We start from the raw sequence: 17,718 nt of genomic DNA, 5'->3' as shown, positions 1-17,718 counted from the left end.
GTGGTATTGCCCAGTGGAGGGCCAGTGCAAAGACAAACAATTTTTTAATAAGGTGAAACTAAGTATTTTGTCACTTAAAAGTTTTTGAAAAGAACTGGAAAAATGTGTGTGCAAGTAACTGAAATGCCATCTGTGAAACAGTTACAACCACCAAAATAAGGAAGGCTTATTTTTCTATTTTACTTCAAAAGGAACAAATAAATTGGTCACCAGTCTTTGATAAGTTCTGGATTTGCCACATTTCCAGAAACTGTACAAATGGATAGTTCTTTTGCTTTACTTCAATTATTTATAACATGTATATCACATAAGGCAAATTCACTTCATGCTTTACTTAGTAAAATGGAAAAAAAAGCTTTCTCCAAAATTGGCACTAAAGTTGTTAAGTTCTTAATAGCAAGGAGATACATCCAACTAAAAGCAGAATGAACACAGTCATAATACAAATCAAATCAAAATTATTTCCTTTATAGCATCAGCAATGAGTAACTCCAGAGGTAGTATGGCAGAAACGAGCATGGATCCTATCAGGTCACAACCAATGAAGAAATTAAATTTATTTTTTTCTGTGGTTTTGACCATAAATTGCTTTACACATTTAGGACCTGAATAAAAACCACTCTCAGCAGAAATCTTGGCCCATTAATTCAACTGACATATCAATTTACAACTTTCAGGACTGCAGATATAAAAAATGTAAAGTATAAAATTATGTAAGTTTGAAATGGTTTTAATCATATTCATTAAAAATATTTACATTTCCCAGTACTTACTTGACAAAACCCCCTTGCAATATAATTCTACTCTAAACTTTTATTTATAAAATGAGGCTCATTTATGAGAGTTCAATGAATGTTATACTGCAAATTGCTTACATTCCGTAAAATATTTTAAGAACTTTTCATATCAAAGGTAGTTTATATTGGATTATCTGAAACCCAATAGTGCCCACAGATGAGCTTCTTATAATTCTTTTCATTAATGCTTGGAAAGCACTGTGAAAATGAAAAGTGCTGTTAAGTGCTATCATCTCCCTTAAGTTTTCACTTATATTGTGTGCACATTGTGAAATAAACACATATGCAGCATGTCCATGTTTTGATATGTATTTTTATTTCCCTGCAGTTTTCACTTATCAAGAACAAGTAACAGGGAAAGTTGTCTGAACTAGTGCATAAACAAACATTCTGAAACACCACTACACGTATCTAATTTACAAGAACCGTATAAAAAAAGTCACTAAAACACTACACTATGAAGGTGTCCAACGCTTACAGTCAGACTTTTTCCAACCCGTTACTTGCCTTGTAGCCACAGGAAAACTCTCCAAAATTGAAAAGACAATCTTGCCACAACCCTCCCCCCCTCCCAACACCTGGGATGGCTCGATATCTAGACTTCCAATAATTATTGCAATGATATGATGCAATACATACCTGGTAAAATATCCTTTATGTGGTGTGTTACAGTTTTTAAGCCAGTTAAAATACGCAGTCTTCAGATAAAATGTAATCCTTGAAAAATTTTCTTATCTGCACAGTTTAAATGTGCTAGATGCATAATTTTTCCTAGTCCATTTTTCCTGTGTAATTATTTTTTATAAACTGGTATTATAAATAGAAATATACATTCAAAATATATGGAAAAGTGAGTTACTACATTAAATTTGCATGTATCGATCCATCCCTTTCCCCTGCACAGTAATAGAAAATACTATTTTGCCTTGAACTTCATATTTGACAGTGAAATGCCACTAGTATTTACCAAAAAGTCCATCTAGTCAAATTGTGAAACAAAATGAACCAAGTGAAAACTTTACAGTTCCTTTAGAAAAAAATTACAAGAATTTCATTTCCTAGCTATGAATCTTTAACTTTTTAGACACAAAGTTGGATTTATTTTTACAAGATACAAAATGTAAACATGGCAAAATAAATAGTTAAAACAAGTGATGCAGGATCCCATTTCATGCTCATGATCCCATTAAAGAATTATTTTTTAAAATCCATTCAGTTGCAAATTCAAGTGCAAAAGCATGATGATGAATATCTACTATTCAAGTAACAGAAATAATATTGATGATACAAATAAACTATTTTACAAGGTAGTGATTTTCCCAATTTTACAAAATATACATCATATATCGATTTAATATCCGATATACTGTAGTCCATTTAGGTCCATTGTTACACTCTGTGATCCACAGAGTGTGTCGCCTTTTGCATTCAGCTGGAATATGAATGACTGCACACCATCAGCACAGGTCAAAAGCCACATGTTTTAGGTTATGTCACTTCCATAGCTACTGTTGTCTCTGCTATTCCATTTAAGCCCAATCTCTCAGGTTCATGGTTCTCTCTAAAAAAAGGCCAAGAGTAAAATAAACATTAGTGCTCTCTAGAATACATTAGCAGTATTTACAGACACTTTTTATGTAACTACAACTAAACACATACTTCACAAGAGTATTTCCCATTTTTATCATTTCTATACAGGAATGAGGGCAAGTTTTTTTTCAGCTAAGAAATCCTATTAATTTGTAATTACTTGGTTTTAACTGTTTACTTAGGAAACACAGTAATTTAACATAGTATTTTAGTTGAAGCCAATGACAAACTACTCATGAAATGTAACACAGGACCATCCAAGTTTTTTACAATAGATGAAGCATATAATGCTCAAAAAGAATAATCATTAGAAGCACAGTATTACTTACTTTACATTATACTTTAATTTTATAGGTTTAAGGTCATGTAGTTATTAATTCATGCACCTCAACTGTTTCGATGCACTGCTCTCATGTATTAGTATCAGAGAGAAATATAAAAACATACCCTGAAATATATTATCACAGATTTAGCTAATCTCAGAATATTCTCAATTTTTTTTTTTTTTTTTAAGATTTTATCTATTTATTTGTCATAGAGAGAGAAGCGAGAGCAAGCACAGGCAGACAGAGTGGCAGGCAGAGGCAGAGGGAGAAGCAGGCTCCCCGCCACGCAAGGAGCCCAGTGTGGGACTGGATCCCAGAACGCTGGGGTCATGACCTGAGCCGAAGGCAGCCGCTTAACCAACTGAGCCACCCAGGCATCCCGAATATTCTCAATTTTATTACAGAGAGAAAATAACTTACTTTCCCTTTATGTGTAATACTGAAGGGAACACAAATCTTGATTTGAAAATAAAAGCTCTTACATGGAAGTAATAACACCTCCTCTAACCTTCCCAACTGTCTATGCTACCAAAAAGTAACAGAAGACTGAAGCTTCTAAAATATTTTTTGATGTATTTCTTGGGGGTTTATTGTTTTTAATTTGATGTGTTTTTCCCCCTTGTTTTTAATACTTTTATATGACTGTCATTTAAGCATCTTCCTAGTGACCTCAAACAAAAGAATCTAAGTCAAAGAACTCAACACTAAGCTGATCTCAGTATCTGTTTAAAAAGCAAGTCAATCAATAAACAACTATTGCTTAGGCAGTTAAAAAAAAAAAAAAAAGTCTTTTTCTTCCTACAGGATAGCCAGCAGAGGATAGATAGTACTGGAAACACACACAAACACACACACCTTGCTATGCTGCTAATGGCACTGCTAGGAGTAACCTTTGGCACTCTGTCCATACTGGCAGCAACTGTGGCAAGTTTTAAGGCTGTTGGCGATGGTGCTGAAGTCCGTGTATTGATATGCACATTGACTGGAGAAACAACACTGACATTATTGAGGTGCACTGCATTTGTCAGGCAGGAATTGTTCATGGGAAGTGTTTGAGGACTGCTTGTGCACAATGCTGGGATTAAGTGGTTTGTAGTGGTGTGGCCAACTGTCCTTACAAGCTGTACAGCGGAAATCCCTGGGCTGGATGATAAAGCCATATTGGTGGAGTATAATGTTTTAGAGGTTCCTGAAGGAGGAAAAGAAAATCATTCAATTTGTATCATGAGACATTAAACTCTCAAAAAATCAGGAGTTTAATAAAAAATACAAACATCATATTAATTAAATACCATATTAATTTTCCACATAATAACCTCTTCAAAGCGAGCTCCCAATCACAACATATTTACCTGTTACAACCCCAAAGGCAGATCTTTCTACTGGCCTGCATAAAAGGGTTTTACAAAGTATTCTGTTGCATCCCTATTTGGAAAGTAGGAAACACTGGGCCAGAGAAGTCCTCTCTGGAGGTTGAAAGCATGTGGAAATGATAGTTTTGAACTGCATCAGAATTTACACATGCAAGAAGAAATCAGTAAGAAAGGGGCAATCAGGATCATGGGTATATCTAAAAGCAAGTGGAAAAGCCTAGGGTCTGAGTGGTAGTTGAAAGCTGATAAGAACAGCAAGTCTTTGAGGACTCAAGGGGTAGTAAGAAGCAGACAAGGATCCAGGGTATTACTGTATTTCAAGAAGAGGAGACAGAGAAAGCAGTTTGATGGGCTGGTAGGATAGTAAACCAATTTTCAAGTTTACTGAGAAATCAACGTGGATTATATTTTGCCTTTTTTCACTGCATCGATTAATTCCATGGTGATGGTCAGCAATTAGCTCAATATGTTTCCTTGCATATGAAGGAACTGATAGTACATGGATAAAACTAGGGAGGGTGGAAAAGTTATACAGAAGTTATCTAGTGGATGCAGGAGGAAACAGGGAGCAGGTGCTATGTCAATTCTAGAAAACATTCAGCTATTCCACCACACATATCCAAAGAAATTCTGAAGAGTCCTGACTGACTTCTTGTACAATGCTTTCACTTTGCATTTAAATAATAACCATATTTCAAATCAGTGAGTTACAACTTTGACCTAATAAGTCACTACATGAAACCAGAGGCTTACCTGAAGGTTGGACAACACCGTTTATGTTGTTGTGGCCAGTGTTCTGCTCCTTGGCTACCTCACCACGACTTGGAACAGGTGCACTGACCACTGCGGATGCAGCAAAGTGGGCGCTGGCTGAGTCAAGTGTTTTAGACATACAGTCAGAGGTGCTTGAGCCCTGTAAGAGCAACAAAATTACACTTTCAATTTTTCAGATGTGATTAAGAAATGGGCGAATCAAAAGACAGCTGCCTTTTTCATCTTGAACAGTGAGAAGTGTTTAGATTAAGAGATCTAGGACTCCACAGACTATTTTTGGCATATGAAGCAGGGAAATGACTAAAAACTGAGAAGCAACTATTCTGGAGACAGAACTAGGGAATTAAAAACCTCAAACCTTTAATACTCTATTAATTTTTCCAGTGTTAACAAATTCCTTTAAAAATACTCGATAGGGGCACCTGGGTGGCTCAGTGGGTTAAGCCTCTGCCTTTGGCTCGGGTCATGATTTGGGGTCCTGGGATCGAGCCCCGCATCGGGCTCTCTGCTCAGCAGGGAGCCTGCTTCCTCCTCTCTCTCTGCCTGCCTCTCTGCCGACTTGTGATCTCTGTCAAATAAATAAAAATCTAAAAAAAAAAAAAAAAATTAAAGATATTAAAAAAATTAAAAAAAATACTCGATAATCTAGATACTATGGACAAAAGGAAATCATAGGAACTTTTATCACTTTTATCACAATGTAAAAACATGTCTGGTCTAACCCTGCAGGAGGTTAGTTACCCAAGAGAAAAGCAAACAAAGTTTAATGGCTATTACTCTTGTTTCTGTATGAAACTGGTTGGCTGTTAGTAACAGTCAACAGCTCTAGAATGGTGGCCAGTCCCAAATCCAACTGGATGCTAGAAGAATGCTGAGGGGTCCTGATGTCACTGATATTTTCATGTTGTTGGATTCAGGATTTGCAAGGTTAGCATATCTAGTGATCCCGAGGCTGAACTGAACTTCCATCAGCAGATGCTGACCTGAGAGCTCACAGAATACAACGAAGACTAAGCTCATCTCAGTTATTCCTTCAGAATTACTTGTGGAATTATGAAGCAACAGAATTAAGACCTAAAATGCTAGATGTCTTTCTTTCAGATGGCTCAAATTTGAAACAACTTTTCAATTACAGCTTTATTTTTAGTGGCTTAAACAACAGAATCTTATTCTCATACAGTTCTGGAGGCCACGAATTCAAAATAAGTCTTACAGAGCTTTTTTCAAGGTGCTTGCAGGGCGAGTTTCTTCTGGCAATTACAATTTCATAAGTTATTTTTATTCTTATCTCTAGCGTATTCATTTAATCATGCCTACGGAAAACAACTTCACCTGACGGCAATTTTTTTCTTCAGGGGAATGTGGTTCAAAGAGACAAGGGGCTATGTTGTTTAGATTTACTGTATAATTCAAGAGAATTATCTCTCAGCACATTGGGCACATCCAAATGGCACTTAAACACACAGTTTAGGAAAGGGGTAGAAAAGTTATATTCTTGGGGAAAAAAGAAATAGGGCGCTTAGGTGGCTCAGTTGGGTTAAGTGTCTGCTTTCGGCTCAGGTCGTGAACCTAGGGTCCTGGGATCAAGTCCTGCATTGTGCTCCTTGCTCAGCAGGGGGTCTGCTTTTCCCTCTCCCTCTGCCCCTCCACCAAATTCATGCTCTCTAATATATAAAAAAAGAAAAAAGAAAAAAAAAGTTTTGGGGGCTGTAGGGGTGGTGATGATAGTTCTAACGGTATATAATTTCTTCTACAAATTCTCAATAACGCTTTAAAACAAAGTAGCTTCTTTCCTGAATTACAAATACCATATTTGATTGAAGTACTTCCCTCATTAAATAGAAAACTATCAAGATTATCCTCTGTGAACTGACTAAAATTGAACAAAATTATGTAATTATGAAAGGGGAGGAAAAAAAAAAATACAACCATGACTGAAAGACAAGTTTACCTGTGCTTTTGGATGTGTCTGTTGTGAGGAATGCTGAGATTGCTGTTTCTGCTGAAGCTGAGCAAGCTGCTGCCTTTGCATTTGAACTAATTGCTGTTGATGTGTCTGAAACTGCTCTTCTGTGATACCCCCTGTTACTGGTAAAGGACATTCATTTCAGAAATAAGTATGTTTTAAAGTACTTTCTTAACAACACAAGCAGAATACAATATAAAATGATTGTGCAAGATGAAAAGCAACTGTAAATCATACATCTGCAAAAACCCAATAAAAAGCAAAACTGGTTTATGCTTACATCCACAATCTTCTAATGTCACATGCTAAAAAAGTTCCTATATGTATTTACTGTGTAACATAGTTCTAACATGAAGATTCTAACCATTTATTCAGACTTCGTGTCTTTGAGATCACGCTTAGTTCACTATATCTTGGTAACTATATAATGAGAAAAACTTTCATTTATTAATGCAAACAATTATAATGACTAAGTGATGGCCTTAGTAAGAAAGCAGGACCATCTGCAAGACTGTAAACAATCCTTATTGCTGGTTTCCATTTAGGGCATTTTCTCTGATTACAAATCAGAGTAGAGGACAAAGATGTTCACCTAGTATAATCATTCGTTTTAAGCCAATATAGATCTTTTGCTAAAGTAAGTCTTAAGTTAAACCTAAAATATAAAAATAAAAATCTTAAGATAAACCCAAATATAAATATGGGCTAGAAATCAGAGAATTATTCAGAAAATTAAAGGTAGAATGCATCCTCCGATATAATGTCATACAGTGTTAATGAAAGTTAGATTTCAAGTAAAAATAAGACATCTAAGGGGTGCCTGGGTAGCTCAGTGTGTTAAAGCCTCTGCCTTCGGCTCAGGTCATGATCCCAGGGTCCTGGGATCGATCCCCACATCAGGATCTCTGCTCAGCGGGGAGCCCGTCCCCCCCCTCCCCCGTCTCTGCCTGCCTCTCTGCCTATTTGCGATCTCCGTCTGTCAAATAAATAAATAAAATCTTAAAAAAAAAAAAAAGACATCTAAAACTTTCATTTAAGATTAGCTAAGAAAAAGTTGTAACAGGCAACATTTTTCTACATTTTCATTCACTGGTTTTCAAGTAGATCACTGATGAACTGAGTTGAGGACCCAAAGCTATTTCCAGAGAAGTTAGTACATTATCAAAACCAAGAAATTCTAAGTCCCATCAGAATACATCTACTACTAGATAATTTTCCTCTATTTTTCATTGCTTTCTTTCCTCTCTCCCAACTATTTCTTTGAATCAGCAAGTATTTACTATCCATGATGATGCAGACTGCTACATTAAGAGTTAAGTGAATATAGGGCAAAATAAACTATAAATGTTCTGGTGATAAAGTCCTGTGGTGGTGTTGGAAAGAAAAAATACATCAAAAATACCAACTAATGAGTCAACCTTTAAATGCAATTGAGCAATCAAATCAACAGGACCTAAAGGGGTTTAGCTAGAAGACTACACCCTCAACCGAAGTTACTTAACTACCCCCCTACCCCCAAGTTTTCCATTTGGTACAATTACAAATGAGAAACTTTAAAAAATGTGATGGTATAATATATGTTATGAATAATAGTCTATTTTCTATGAAATGGGAGTTAGGTCCCAGAGATGGACAAAGCATTAGACAGGATTTCATTTCTGTTCTGCAATATTATCATTAAAATTTGTATTGGACTATGAAGGAAAAATAGTTCTTAGATAGCAATTTTATTTTTAGGAGATTAAAAGACCTGGGGCTGTGAAAGTGCTCACTCCAAAATTTTAATATTACCTGTGTTTTTGAAGTACACATTAGTTATCTTACTGAATTACCAACAAAATCAAATGTTTTCTTTGTCTGCACATGTTAAATTCACTGCAAGTGTTCTATTTTTAAATGAAAAAAGTATTTTTAATTCTAAATTTACAATCTTCAAAATCAAATGAAAATGTGAAGTATTCATGAATTTCCAGCTGTTTGAAAACCTTGGGAAAGAGATGAAAAATAGTTTATTAGATAAAAGGCAGAAAGGAAAAATCTTAAGTTAAACCCAAATAAATCTGTTTAAGTCTTAGGTGTACAGTGTGCCAATTCAAATGAAATGGACTTGGAATCTGGTGTTAGCACCGTCTACTCCCTCAGCATTATGTTCACCTAGAGCTGAGTTTTTTTGTTGTGGTGAAAGATGGGAGGTTACAGTGATAATGTGAGGAACAAACCAAATTAAGTGAATATACGTTTAAGGCTATTTCAAAACACAGAGAGAGAACACTGAGAATCTTCTTCTTCAAAATCTTTTAATTCAGAAAATCATGACACAGAAATCTCACTAATTCAGAGTAACTATGAACCTAAACTAGTACAAAGAACAAAAAGCACTTTTTAGTTAAAAAATATATATATATTACTTGGTAGTCTATGACTAGCAAAGTACTGCCAACTATAGGTGCCTGTGCCAGTAGTCTATGACTAGCAAAGTACTGCCAACTATAGGTGTTCTACTTGGTTTTTATGAATGGATGATCATTTACATATATATTAAAAAGGCTGTCTCTTTTGGGGAAGAGAGGATATGTCTACTTATTGCCCTTTTCTGTTGAGACCATAAATCTGCTCAGGAACCCCATCCTTTTCCTCATAGAAAACTCATTAAAATTTCAAAAAGACTCAATTCAAATTATTCAAATTCATGATCAGTGTTTCCTAACCTTTATAAACCTAGGCTAACTCTAATGCCAAAAATTTCATCCCTGATCCCATTACTGGTTGAGAATCACTGATATAAACTCAATTTAATTCTAAGATTATACTTGAAAAAAATGACATTTTTTTTTCTCCTTAAGCTTAGCATGTTACATTCATTTTTTACATCTAATTCTTTACTATCAAGTTTTGGGCTTGAAAACAAGCTGATGTTCCTCATTCAGAATCTTCTGGAACATTGTTCAGTATTATTTCAACTCTTTAGACAAAAAGAGCAATTAATAACTGTGGCACAGAATTAGAACACATACAAAAAATCCTTTCATTTTGTTAGGGTGGATGGAAAGTGGTAAGAAATATACGATTTTAATGGCACAGGCACCATACTGAATTTTCATTGTTACGGCTGCCTTAATGGTAGGTAGACTTGGTGGGTGGTTTGACTGAAAGCACCATCTCTACTGATTATTCTTCCTTTCATAAATTACTCAGATACTTTCACAAGAAATTTATTTTGTACACTGACTTGCAGTCATCAAAAGGCGAACATTAAAACATGCTGGGAAAGGTCGCAGTTACAGTGTGAAGAAATCTGTTTAGCGATGAGATAGACAATAAGGGAGACTAGCCTTGGGCGGGGGGAGGGGGTTATAGCGGAAAAAACAGAACTGGGAATGAAGAACAACAAAAAACCTATTTGCTTCTATTGCTTAGGGCCAAGCCAAGTTCTTTCCACTAATTGCTCGTAAATTACTAGATTAAAACTGAAATTTATGCTGGTCATAAATCTAAGCTACTCCATCCCTACAAGTCCTGCCAGTTTAAAAGTAACCACAAATCTGTTTTGTGAAGGGAGCAGTATTTCATTAATCTAGAAAGATGGGAAGTGTCCTTTTATTGGAGTAGGAAGTTTTCCAAATCTCTATGGTTAATACATGCTGAAAGATAGTTATACATATTATATAACTTTCCTCCTTATATATGCAAATATATCATTCTATACACATCAGTGGTGTACTTGCATTTCTAAATATTTTGTGTATATAACCAATAGTCTGTTTTTCACTAAAGCCCCTAAGCTTTCTGTTTTTTTTTTTTTTTTTTTTAAATTTTTGGTATCTGGCTCATTACTCATCTTAGATTTATCATTTGCTTTGCTCACTAGATGAATCTATGTATTTTTTCTTAGAATATCTGTCACCATCCTTGGAATGTTGATTTTGTTTTCAAAAGTCCTAGGCATTCTCATTTCATCTTTCACTTTTCAGGTATGTGGTTTCTGTATGGTGATCTGCTAGGCTGACCCCTTATTAGCTTTCCCTCCAATATTCTGACAGTGATCCATCAAAAATATACTCAAGGTATCTCCACTATATTTTACACTGGTTTAATAATTCTAAAGTCCAAGATCACTGTTTCTTAAACTTGGGCCCACAGAAGTATTCTTATGTGAGAAGTCTTCCTGAGTATTTGCTAGCAGAAGAAAAATCTAAAGGAAACACATTCTGGATCTTCTGGATGATCATCTCACAACAGAACATGAACATATGATTTTTGTGTTTGTGTGCCTTTTAAAAATTATTTTTAATGCAGTGTTTCTCTAAGTGGGCTAATAAAGTGTGTATTCTTGGGAAGATGCGGATTTTTTTAAACACTAGCCTAGATCATGTTTTCATAGTTTAATGAAGAACATCTAATATGGCAGTAAAGGTTATCTAAAAGTCAAAATGAATATACTATTATGCAGTATTTCTTCATCTACAGGGTAGGTCTTTGTTACAAAAGTCTTAATATATGCTTTATTGAAGCAATGTTGACTATATGTACTTTTGTTTTAAAAGAGAGATCTGGGGCTGACGGGGGTGAGGAAGAGAGACCTATTTTAAACCTTGTAGTTCTAGCGAAAGTGAAAGTTCACATAAACCATCAGAGCTACTGTGAGGATAAATCTTTCAATCCTTCAAAGTTGACATTATTTGTCTAGGACTACACACATCTTTATAATGTAACTCTCACAGTTAAAGGCAAACTAATGAACAGACTGCAAAACTGTGAGGGTACAATGAAGGAAGATGGGAGGTACGGTCAGGGGTGAGGGGATGAAGAATGAGGAACAAATCAAATGTAAGAATAAAGAAAATAAAGACCCATTTAAGGGGCATCTGATTGGCTCAGTTGGTAGAGTGTGTGATTCCTGATCTGAGGGTTATAGGTTTGAGTCCCACATTGGGTGTAGAGATTGCTTAAAAAATAAAATAAAATCTTTAAAGACCCATTTTAACTTCTGATACCCAACCTAAATAGTTACAACTGAAATTTTAGTATTATTTCCTTGAGCAGTGTAACTAAAATCTTTTAATTCCTGAAATCTGAACCTATTTCTCATGCCTTTGGAAGCAACCATAAGTTAAAAACGAAACCTTGTGAAGTACCTTGGCTAGTTGTGAAAATGTAGTTTTACCTATTCAAAGACTTTTACACTTGCAAACATTTCGTAACAATTTAAGAATGAAAAAGAACCGGACAAAAATTTTAAAATCAAGAATTTCTCCTGGAAAACTGTCCATAGTACTGATGTTCTTACAAATTGGTAATGTTAAAATATTTGCAGCTGGTCAAAAGGGTACTAATATCTATTCAATATATGAAGACAAATGGGAGGGAAAAAATGCTCACTGCATCCATGTGTTAGTCAAAACCAAGGTTAAATGTAAGTTAATCCAGCTCTTCAAGTCTGAAACAATAAAGATTCTTTCATTCATTCAAAAGTAGTCTCTACACCCAACATTGGGCTTGAACTCACAACCCTGAGATCAAGAGTCACATTTTATACCAACTGAAACTGCCAGGTGCCCCAGGCAAAACTACTTTAAGATATGCAGTCCATTTTCTTAGTTTTGGATTTAAGAACAATCTCTCAAATGAATAGTTAAATACTGCAGTTTCAAATGACTAAAAACTTTATCATCTATTATATAAAGAATGTAATACTTGCCATGTGCTGTAAGCTCCTTTAAAGGATTATTGTCTTGTAAAACTACAACTCTCAAACACTTAACATAGTGCTTTGTATATTAATAATTTCAAATAATTATGTGTGAAATTAGTTTTCCTTGGTTACTCACTTGCCATGTTCAGCACAATCTATCTTTCCTTTCTGTCCTGCTATTGAGAAGACTTTTTCAGCTAAGAAAACAGATCTTTATTAATAGTAAGACATTTGTCTTTGCTTTAAAATGGAGTCTTCAGTTTTAGTTCTTTTAATACCTAGGACATACATTTCAATTTGTTTTAAGTCCTTTATGATATCACAAATAACAAATAACAATCAGAATATATTTAGGAAATATTAACTGGGTTATTAACTGGGTTATTAACAAAATAAAATTCTTTGCCACTAACCTTCAAGTTTTTTTAAGAACTAAAAAACCTGTGATATAAATATTACTGATAAGGGTATGAGATTTCTATTTCTTTTTTTTTTTTTTTTTTTCAAAGATTTTATTTATTTATTTGAGAGACAGTGAGAGAGAGCATGAGCGAGGAGAAGGTCAGAGAGAAGCAGACTCCCCATGGAGCTGGGAGCCCGATGTGGGACGCGATCCCGGGACTCCAGGATCATGACCTGAGCCGAAGGCAGTCGTCCAACCAACTGAGCCACCCAGGCGTCCCGAGATTTCTATTTCTGATTAAACACTTTATTTGTTGCGATTTCCCACCTGTGAAACAGAAAATTCAGTTCTTGTAATCTGTCTAGCTCAGTGATACACTCTGTAAGGTAAATATATGGTCCTGTGTTAGTCTTTTTACTCTTAAAGACCAACACTCTCTCATGACCAAGTCCACCAAGAATATGCAGAGGGCAACAGTATTAATAAAGGCCTAAAGATGAAAAGAATTAAAAGAAATAAAAAACAGACGAGTGTTCAATTCTTTCGTCTATGTCCATCAAACATAAAATTACCAACTTTCTAAAAACTCCTACATCCTTCTCTTTAAGTTGATGAAGGAATTCTATCAGTATTTACTGAACTGTAGTGGAATCCACTTAAATCACCTAACCAGAACTGAAAGGACTATGTAATGAACAGAACTGGTACAAATGGGTACTTAAAACTGTTATGGCTTCTCAATTGTTTAGAAAATGCTGTGCCATCATGCATTTATGTACCTGTGTCTAGTGTTTCAAAACAAATGCATATATATATATAAACTTGTGGCCTCAATAACTACTAGAGGATCACAGCTAAGAAGGAAAACTTCAAACAAACTTCCTTTACTCTAGCAACAGAACTAAATATATACCTGAAAATTTCTATTTAAAAACTAATTCTAGGGGTGCCTGAGTGGCTCAGTAGGTTAGGCGACCTTCGGCTCAGGTCATGATCCCGGAGTCCTGGGATTGAGTACTACATTGGGCTCCTCGTTCAGCAGGGAGCCTGCTTCCCTCTTTGCCTGCACTCCCACATTGTGCTCTCTGTCAAATAAGTAAATAAAATCTTTAAAACAAAACAAAGCAAAAAAACAGACACTGATTCTAATGCAGCTTAGTTTTTGCATAAGTCTTGAAATTTGTCAAGAAGGAAATGGTACTGTGTTGAGAATACTAAAAAATTAAGACAGAAAATATTATACAGACCAAAAAGACTATTTTTTTTTAATGGTAGGGGAAAGGCAAAAATTAAAAAAATTTACTATGAAGTTAACATCACATATTTGTCACTTAAGTTACCTGAAAGGTGCATGCGTACCTAAGGTACTTTTAATGCTTATATTATGCTGATGTATTATGACAGTGTCATAAAATTCTAGAGCCAATTATTATGGAATTATTTAAGTTTCAGTAAGTTATATTCTGAATCTATACAGATAGAGTAATGATGATACAATAACATACACAACCTATACATATTTTCTGAGGAAGAGTCAAGTCAAATCCTTCTGGAGTTTACTGGGAATGTACAATAGAAAGCTGCAAATATCTGGTCATACTCATGTTGAGATGAAAAGTAAAATCGTTTTTTGGTATGGTACACACTGTTAGAGAAGAAACTCAATCTACTATCAAATCTAATTATAAATGCCTGTATTGAGATATTTTTAAACTCCCTTTTTGGCAAAAATTATTTTGAGTAATTTTTGGTACAGGAATTCTGGTTCAGTTAAATAATTTGAACACTGTCATGGGGCTGGCAGAAAAAAATAATCTGACCTAATATTCGTCAACTTCCTATTACCTTTAGATTTCTAAGAAGCTTACCACCACAAATCATATTTGGTATTTATCTATTTCAGCTTCAAAACCTCATTAAACTTCACAGATCAATGAAACTTTATATAACGGGATACCATTTTCCTTGCCTAAGTTTGCTTAGAGAAAAGTAACTAATTTGGAGGAACAACATGTAAACCTCTAATCACTCAACAAATTCAATTTTCTATTATAATCTTTAAACAGATAAATGTCTAGGTCAAGTTTAAAAATAAGCAGTCCAGTAACAGAAAAAGACTGAACATGACTGAGACCAAATTTAAAAACTAAAACGCGGGTGCCTGGGTGGCTCAGTGGGTTAAGGCCTCTGCCTTCAGTTCAGGTCATGATCCCAGGGTCATGGAATCAAGCCCCACGTCAGGCTCTCTGCTCAGTGGGGAGCCTGCTTCCTCCTCTCTCTCTCTGCCTGCCTCTGCCTACTTGTGATTTCTCTCTGATCAGAGGTAAGCTATCAAATAAAATTATAACTATTCATGGGGAGCTTCTTAAAAAAATCATTTTTCAGAAACAAAGAATTCAGTGGTACTCCTAGGAGCAATGCCTACATTTGAGCAAAGCTAGTATACAAAAAAGGGAAACTTTCTTTAACAAGTGCACACTATGGCTACGAAAATCTGGCAGCAGCTTATAACCCTTTTGCCTATAGGGAACTTCTATGCATTCTGCCTACACATTTACCATACCAGGCACACATGCTCAAAATATAAGTCAGGGTTTTACGACATTGTTTAAAATGTGAAGCACAGTAATAGAGTTTAGCTTCTTAGGCTGGGAAAAAAAACTGTAGTAGGTTAAGATAAAAAATTCCTTTCTTCAGTGGGATTATGAAAATAAACCTTCAAAATTTATCCTGAGCACTTGGCACTTTAGTGGATAATGAAAATTAAGGAGAAAAAAAGAGCAGGATATATTTTAACAAAATGAGAGCTTACCTGATATGCCATTCTTGCTGGTGTTCAATAAAGCTACAGATGCTGCAGAAACTCTTTTATTGTTCACAGTCTGCCCTGATTTTCTTGAGGTACATTCTTCACTATCACTGTCCTGTAAATTTAGTAGCCTTGGCTGGAAACACTGTAGTCGACATGATCTGATATTGCTTAGTATTTCAGAAAGGGACAGTCTATTTTCACAATGTTTACTGGAAGCATTGGTCCGAGTGAGATTAGAAGAAAAGTCTATAGTTTGGGAAGAGCTTGAAAAACCATTCAGCATTTCAGGGTCTATCTGTTTCAGGACTGGGTCATGTTCTGTGGATATTCGGTCCATAATGACCCTGAAAAACAATATAAAACCAAATATTATCTGGAAGAATTTAACATTTTCTCTGTATCTTCCCTTCCAGCTTACAAAAAAAAACCAGGCCAAAACAAATAGTTTACCTTCCACCTCTGCCAATTCGCCTCCTTGCAAATCCTATACATCTTCTTGGGACTGTGAGTGTTGTAAGGCAATGCCTGTATCTCAACTTATCCAAATCTGCCAATTCTGAATTTTCAAATGAGTGGTTAGCTTGGTCTAAACGAGGCTGAAAAGGAAAAAAAAATTAAAACTCACGAAGTAACTCTGAAATGAAGAGAAGTCAAATCATGCTAAAAATAAAGTACAGCATTAGCAGATCAATTAAAATTTAGTTATGAAACTGTAAAATTAGGGTTTAAGTGACATTAACAAGATAAAATTTTATAAAACTGAATGAAAAGTTCACTCACCAAAATCACTCAAAATGAATTTAATATTTTAGGGTAGAATATTTTTTAGAAGAAATATGTCTTTAAAGAAAAATATGCATTTAATATCTATGTAGAAAAGTAGAGATATGGGGTGGCTCAGAGGGTTAAGACTCTGCCTTCCACTCAGGTCATGATCTCAGAGTCCCCACAGGGGGCTCTCTGCTCAGCAGGGAGCCTGCCCCCCCCAACCTCTCTCTCTCTGCCTGCCTCTCTGCCTACTTGGGATCTCTGTCCGTCAAATAAATAAAATTAAAAAAAAAAAAAAAAAAAAGTAGAGATAGTAAAGTTTGTAATTCATAGGTTTCCTATTGAGAGAAGTCAGAAGGAAATTTTTTTTTAACCAAAATTGTACTTTAAGCATGTATGGGTCAGGCTGATACTTCTTTATTTTTCTGGGCCTTAACATTTCTCTACCTTTTAATAATAATTTTCTCACTCTCTCATTAGTGTAACTTGCAAATAACTTTCTACCTCTTCTACACTAAACACACATATGCACACACTCTGAAAGACTGGAAGTGTAGATGTTAACATAAATAAACCAAGACAAATGGTCTCTGCAAGTCATATCTGAAAGCTATCTGTGTAACTCTATAATTAGCTATACCTTATCTGAAAACCTGAGCATTTGGGAGTGAGGGTCATTCCTGACATAATGCTGTACCAAAACTTGACTTACTAGCAATTTCTAAGTGTGTCAACATGTTTGAATAGAATTATTATATAAGATATTGCTATGAGGAAAGTCTAAAAATGATTCTTTTATGTTTAATCCTTACTTGGTATATATGCACAAGATGGACTTGCCTAAAATAAATTTTAATAAGCAGCAACAATCAAAATTTGGGGGCATCTGCGTGGCTCAGTTGGTTAAGTGGCCAACTCTTGATTTTGGCTCAGGTCATGATCTTAGGGTCATGGGATCAAGGCCCTCATCGGGCTCCCTGCTGAGTAGCAGGGAGTCTGCTTCAGGATTCTTTCTCCCTTTGCCCCTCCCTGACTGCCCAGAGGGGCACACATACACTTTCTCTTTCCAATAAATAAATAAATCTTTTAAATGAAGCTACAATTAAAGCCTAAAGTAAAACTAAATCTCTAAAATTTGGAATTTTAAATTATTAATTTCCAAGTAAAGAATTCTGATATTTTCAACATCTTCTGAAAGGACTCAGTACCTCTGAGCA

At 35.2% G+C, this 17,718-nt stretch overlaps 1 protein-coding gene across 4 annotated transcripts in view; it reads right to left on the bottom strand.

The window, feature by feature from the left end:
* Positions 1–447: 447 nt before the first annotated feature.
* Positions 448–17,718, bottom strand: part of EPC2 (enhancer of polycomb homolog 2) — a 113,694-nt gene continuing 96,423 nt past the window's right edge. For all 4 annotated transcript variants that reach the window (XM_059166808.1, XM_059166809.1, XM_059166811.1 and 1 more), the window contains 6 exons: positions 16,184–16,329; positions 15,734–16,077; positions 6,812–6,948; positions 4,840–4,999; positions 3,569–3,902; positions 448–2,358 (listed from right to left, as the gene is read on the bottom strand). In XM_059166808.1, the coding sequence (XP_059022791.1) occupies positions 2,286–2,358; positions 3,569–3,902; positions 4,840–4,999; positions 6,812–6,948; positions 15,734–16,077; positions 16,184–16,329 (1,194 nt within the window). In that variant the 3' untranslated portion in view covers positions 448–2,285. The remainder of the gene's footprint in view (positions 2,359–3,568; positions 3,903–4,839; positions 5,000–6,811; positions 6,949–15,733; positions 16,078–16,183; positions 16,330–17,718) is intronic.

This window comes from Mustela lutreola, chromosome 3 (assembly GCF_030435805.1).
Source record: "Mustela lutreola isolate mMusLut2 chromosome 3, mMusLut2.pri, whole genome shotgun sequence".
Classification (NCBI taxonomy): Eukaryota; Metazoa; Chordata; class Mammalia; order Carnivora; family Mustelidae; genus Mustela; species Mustela lutreola.
The sequence above is the reverse complement of the archived record's forward strand: the minus strand, read 5'-3'. Positions and strand labels throughout refer to the sequence as shown.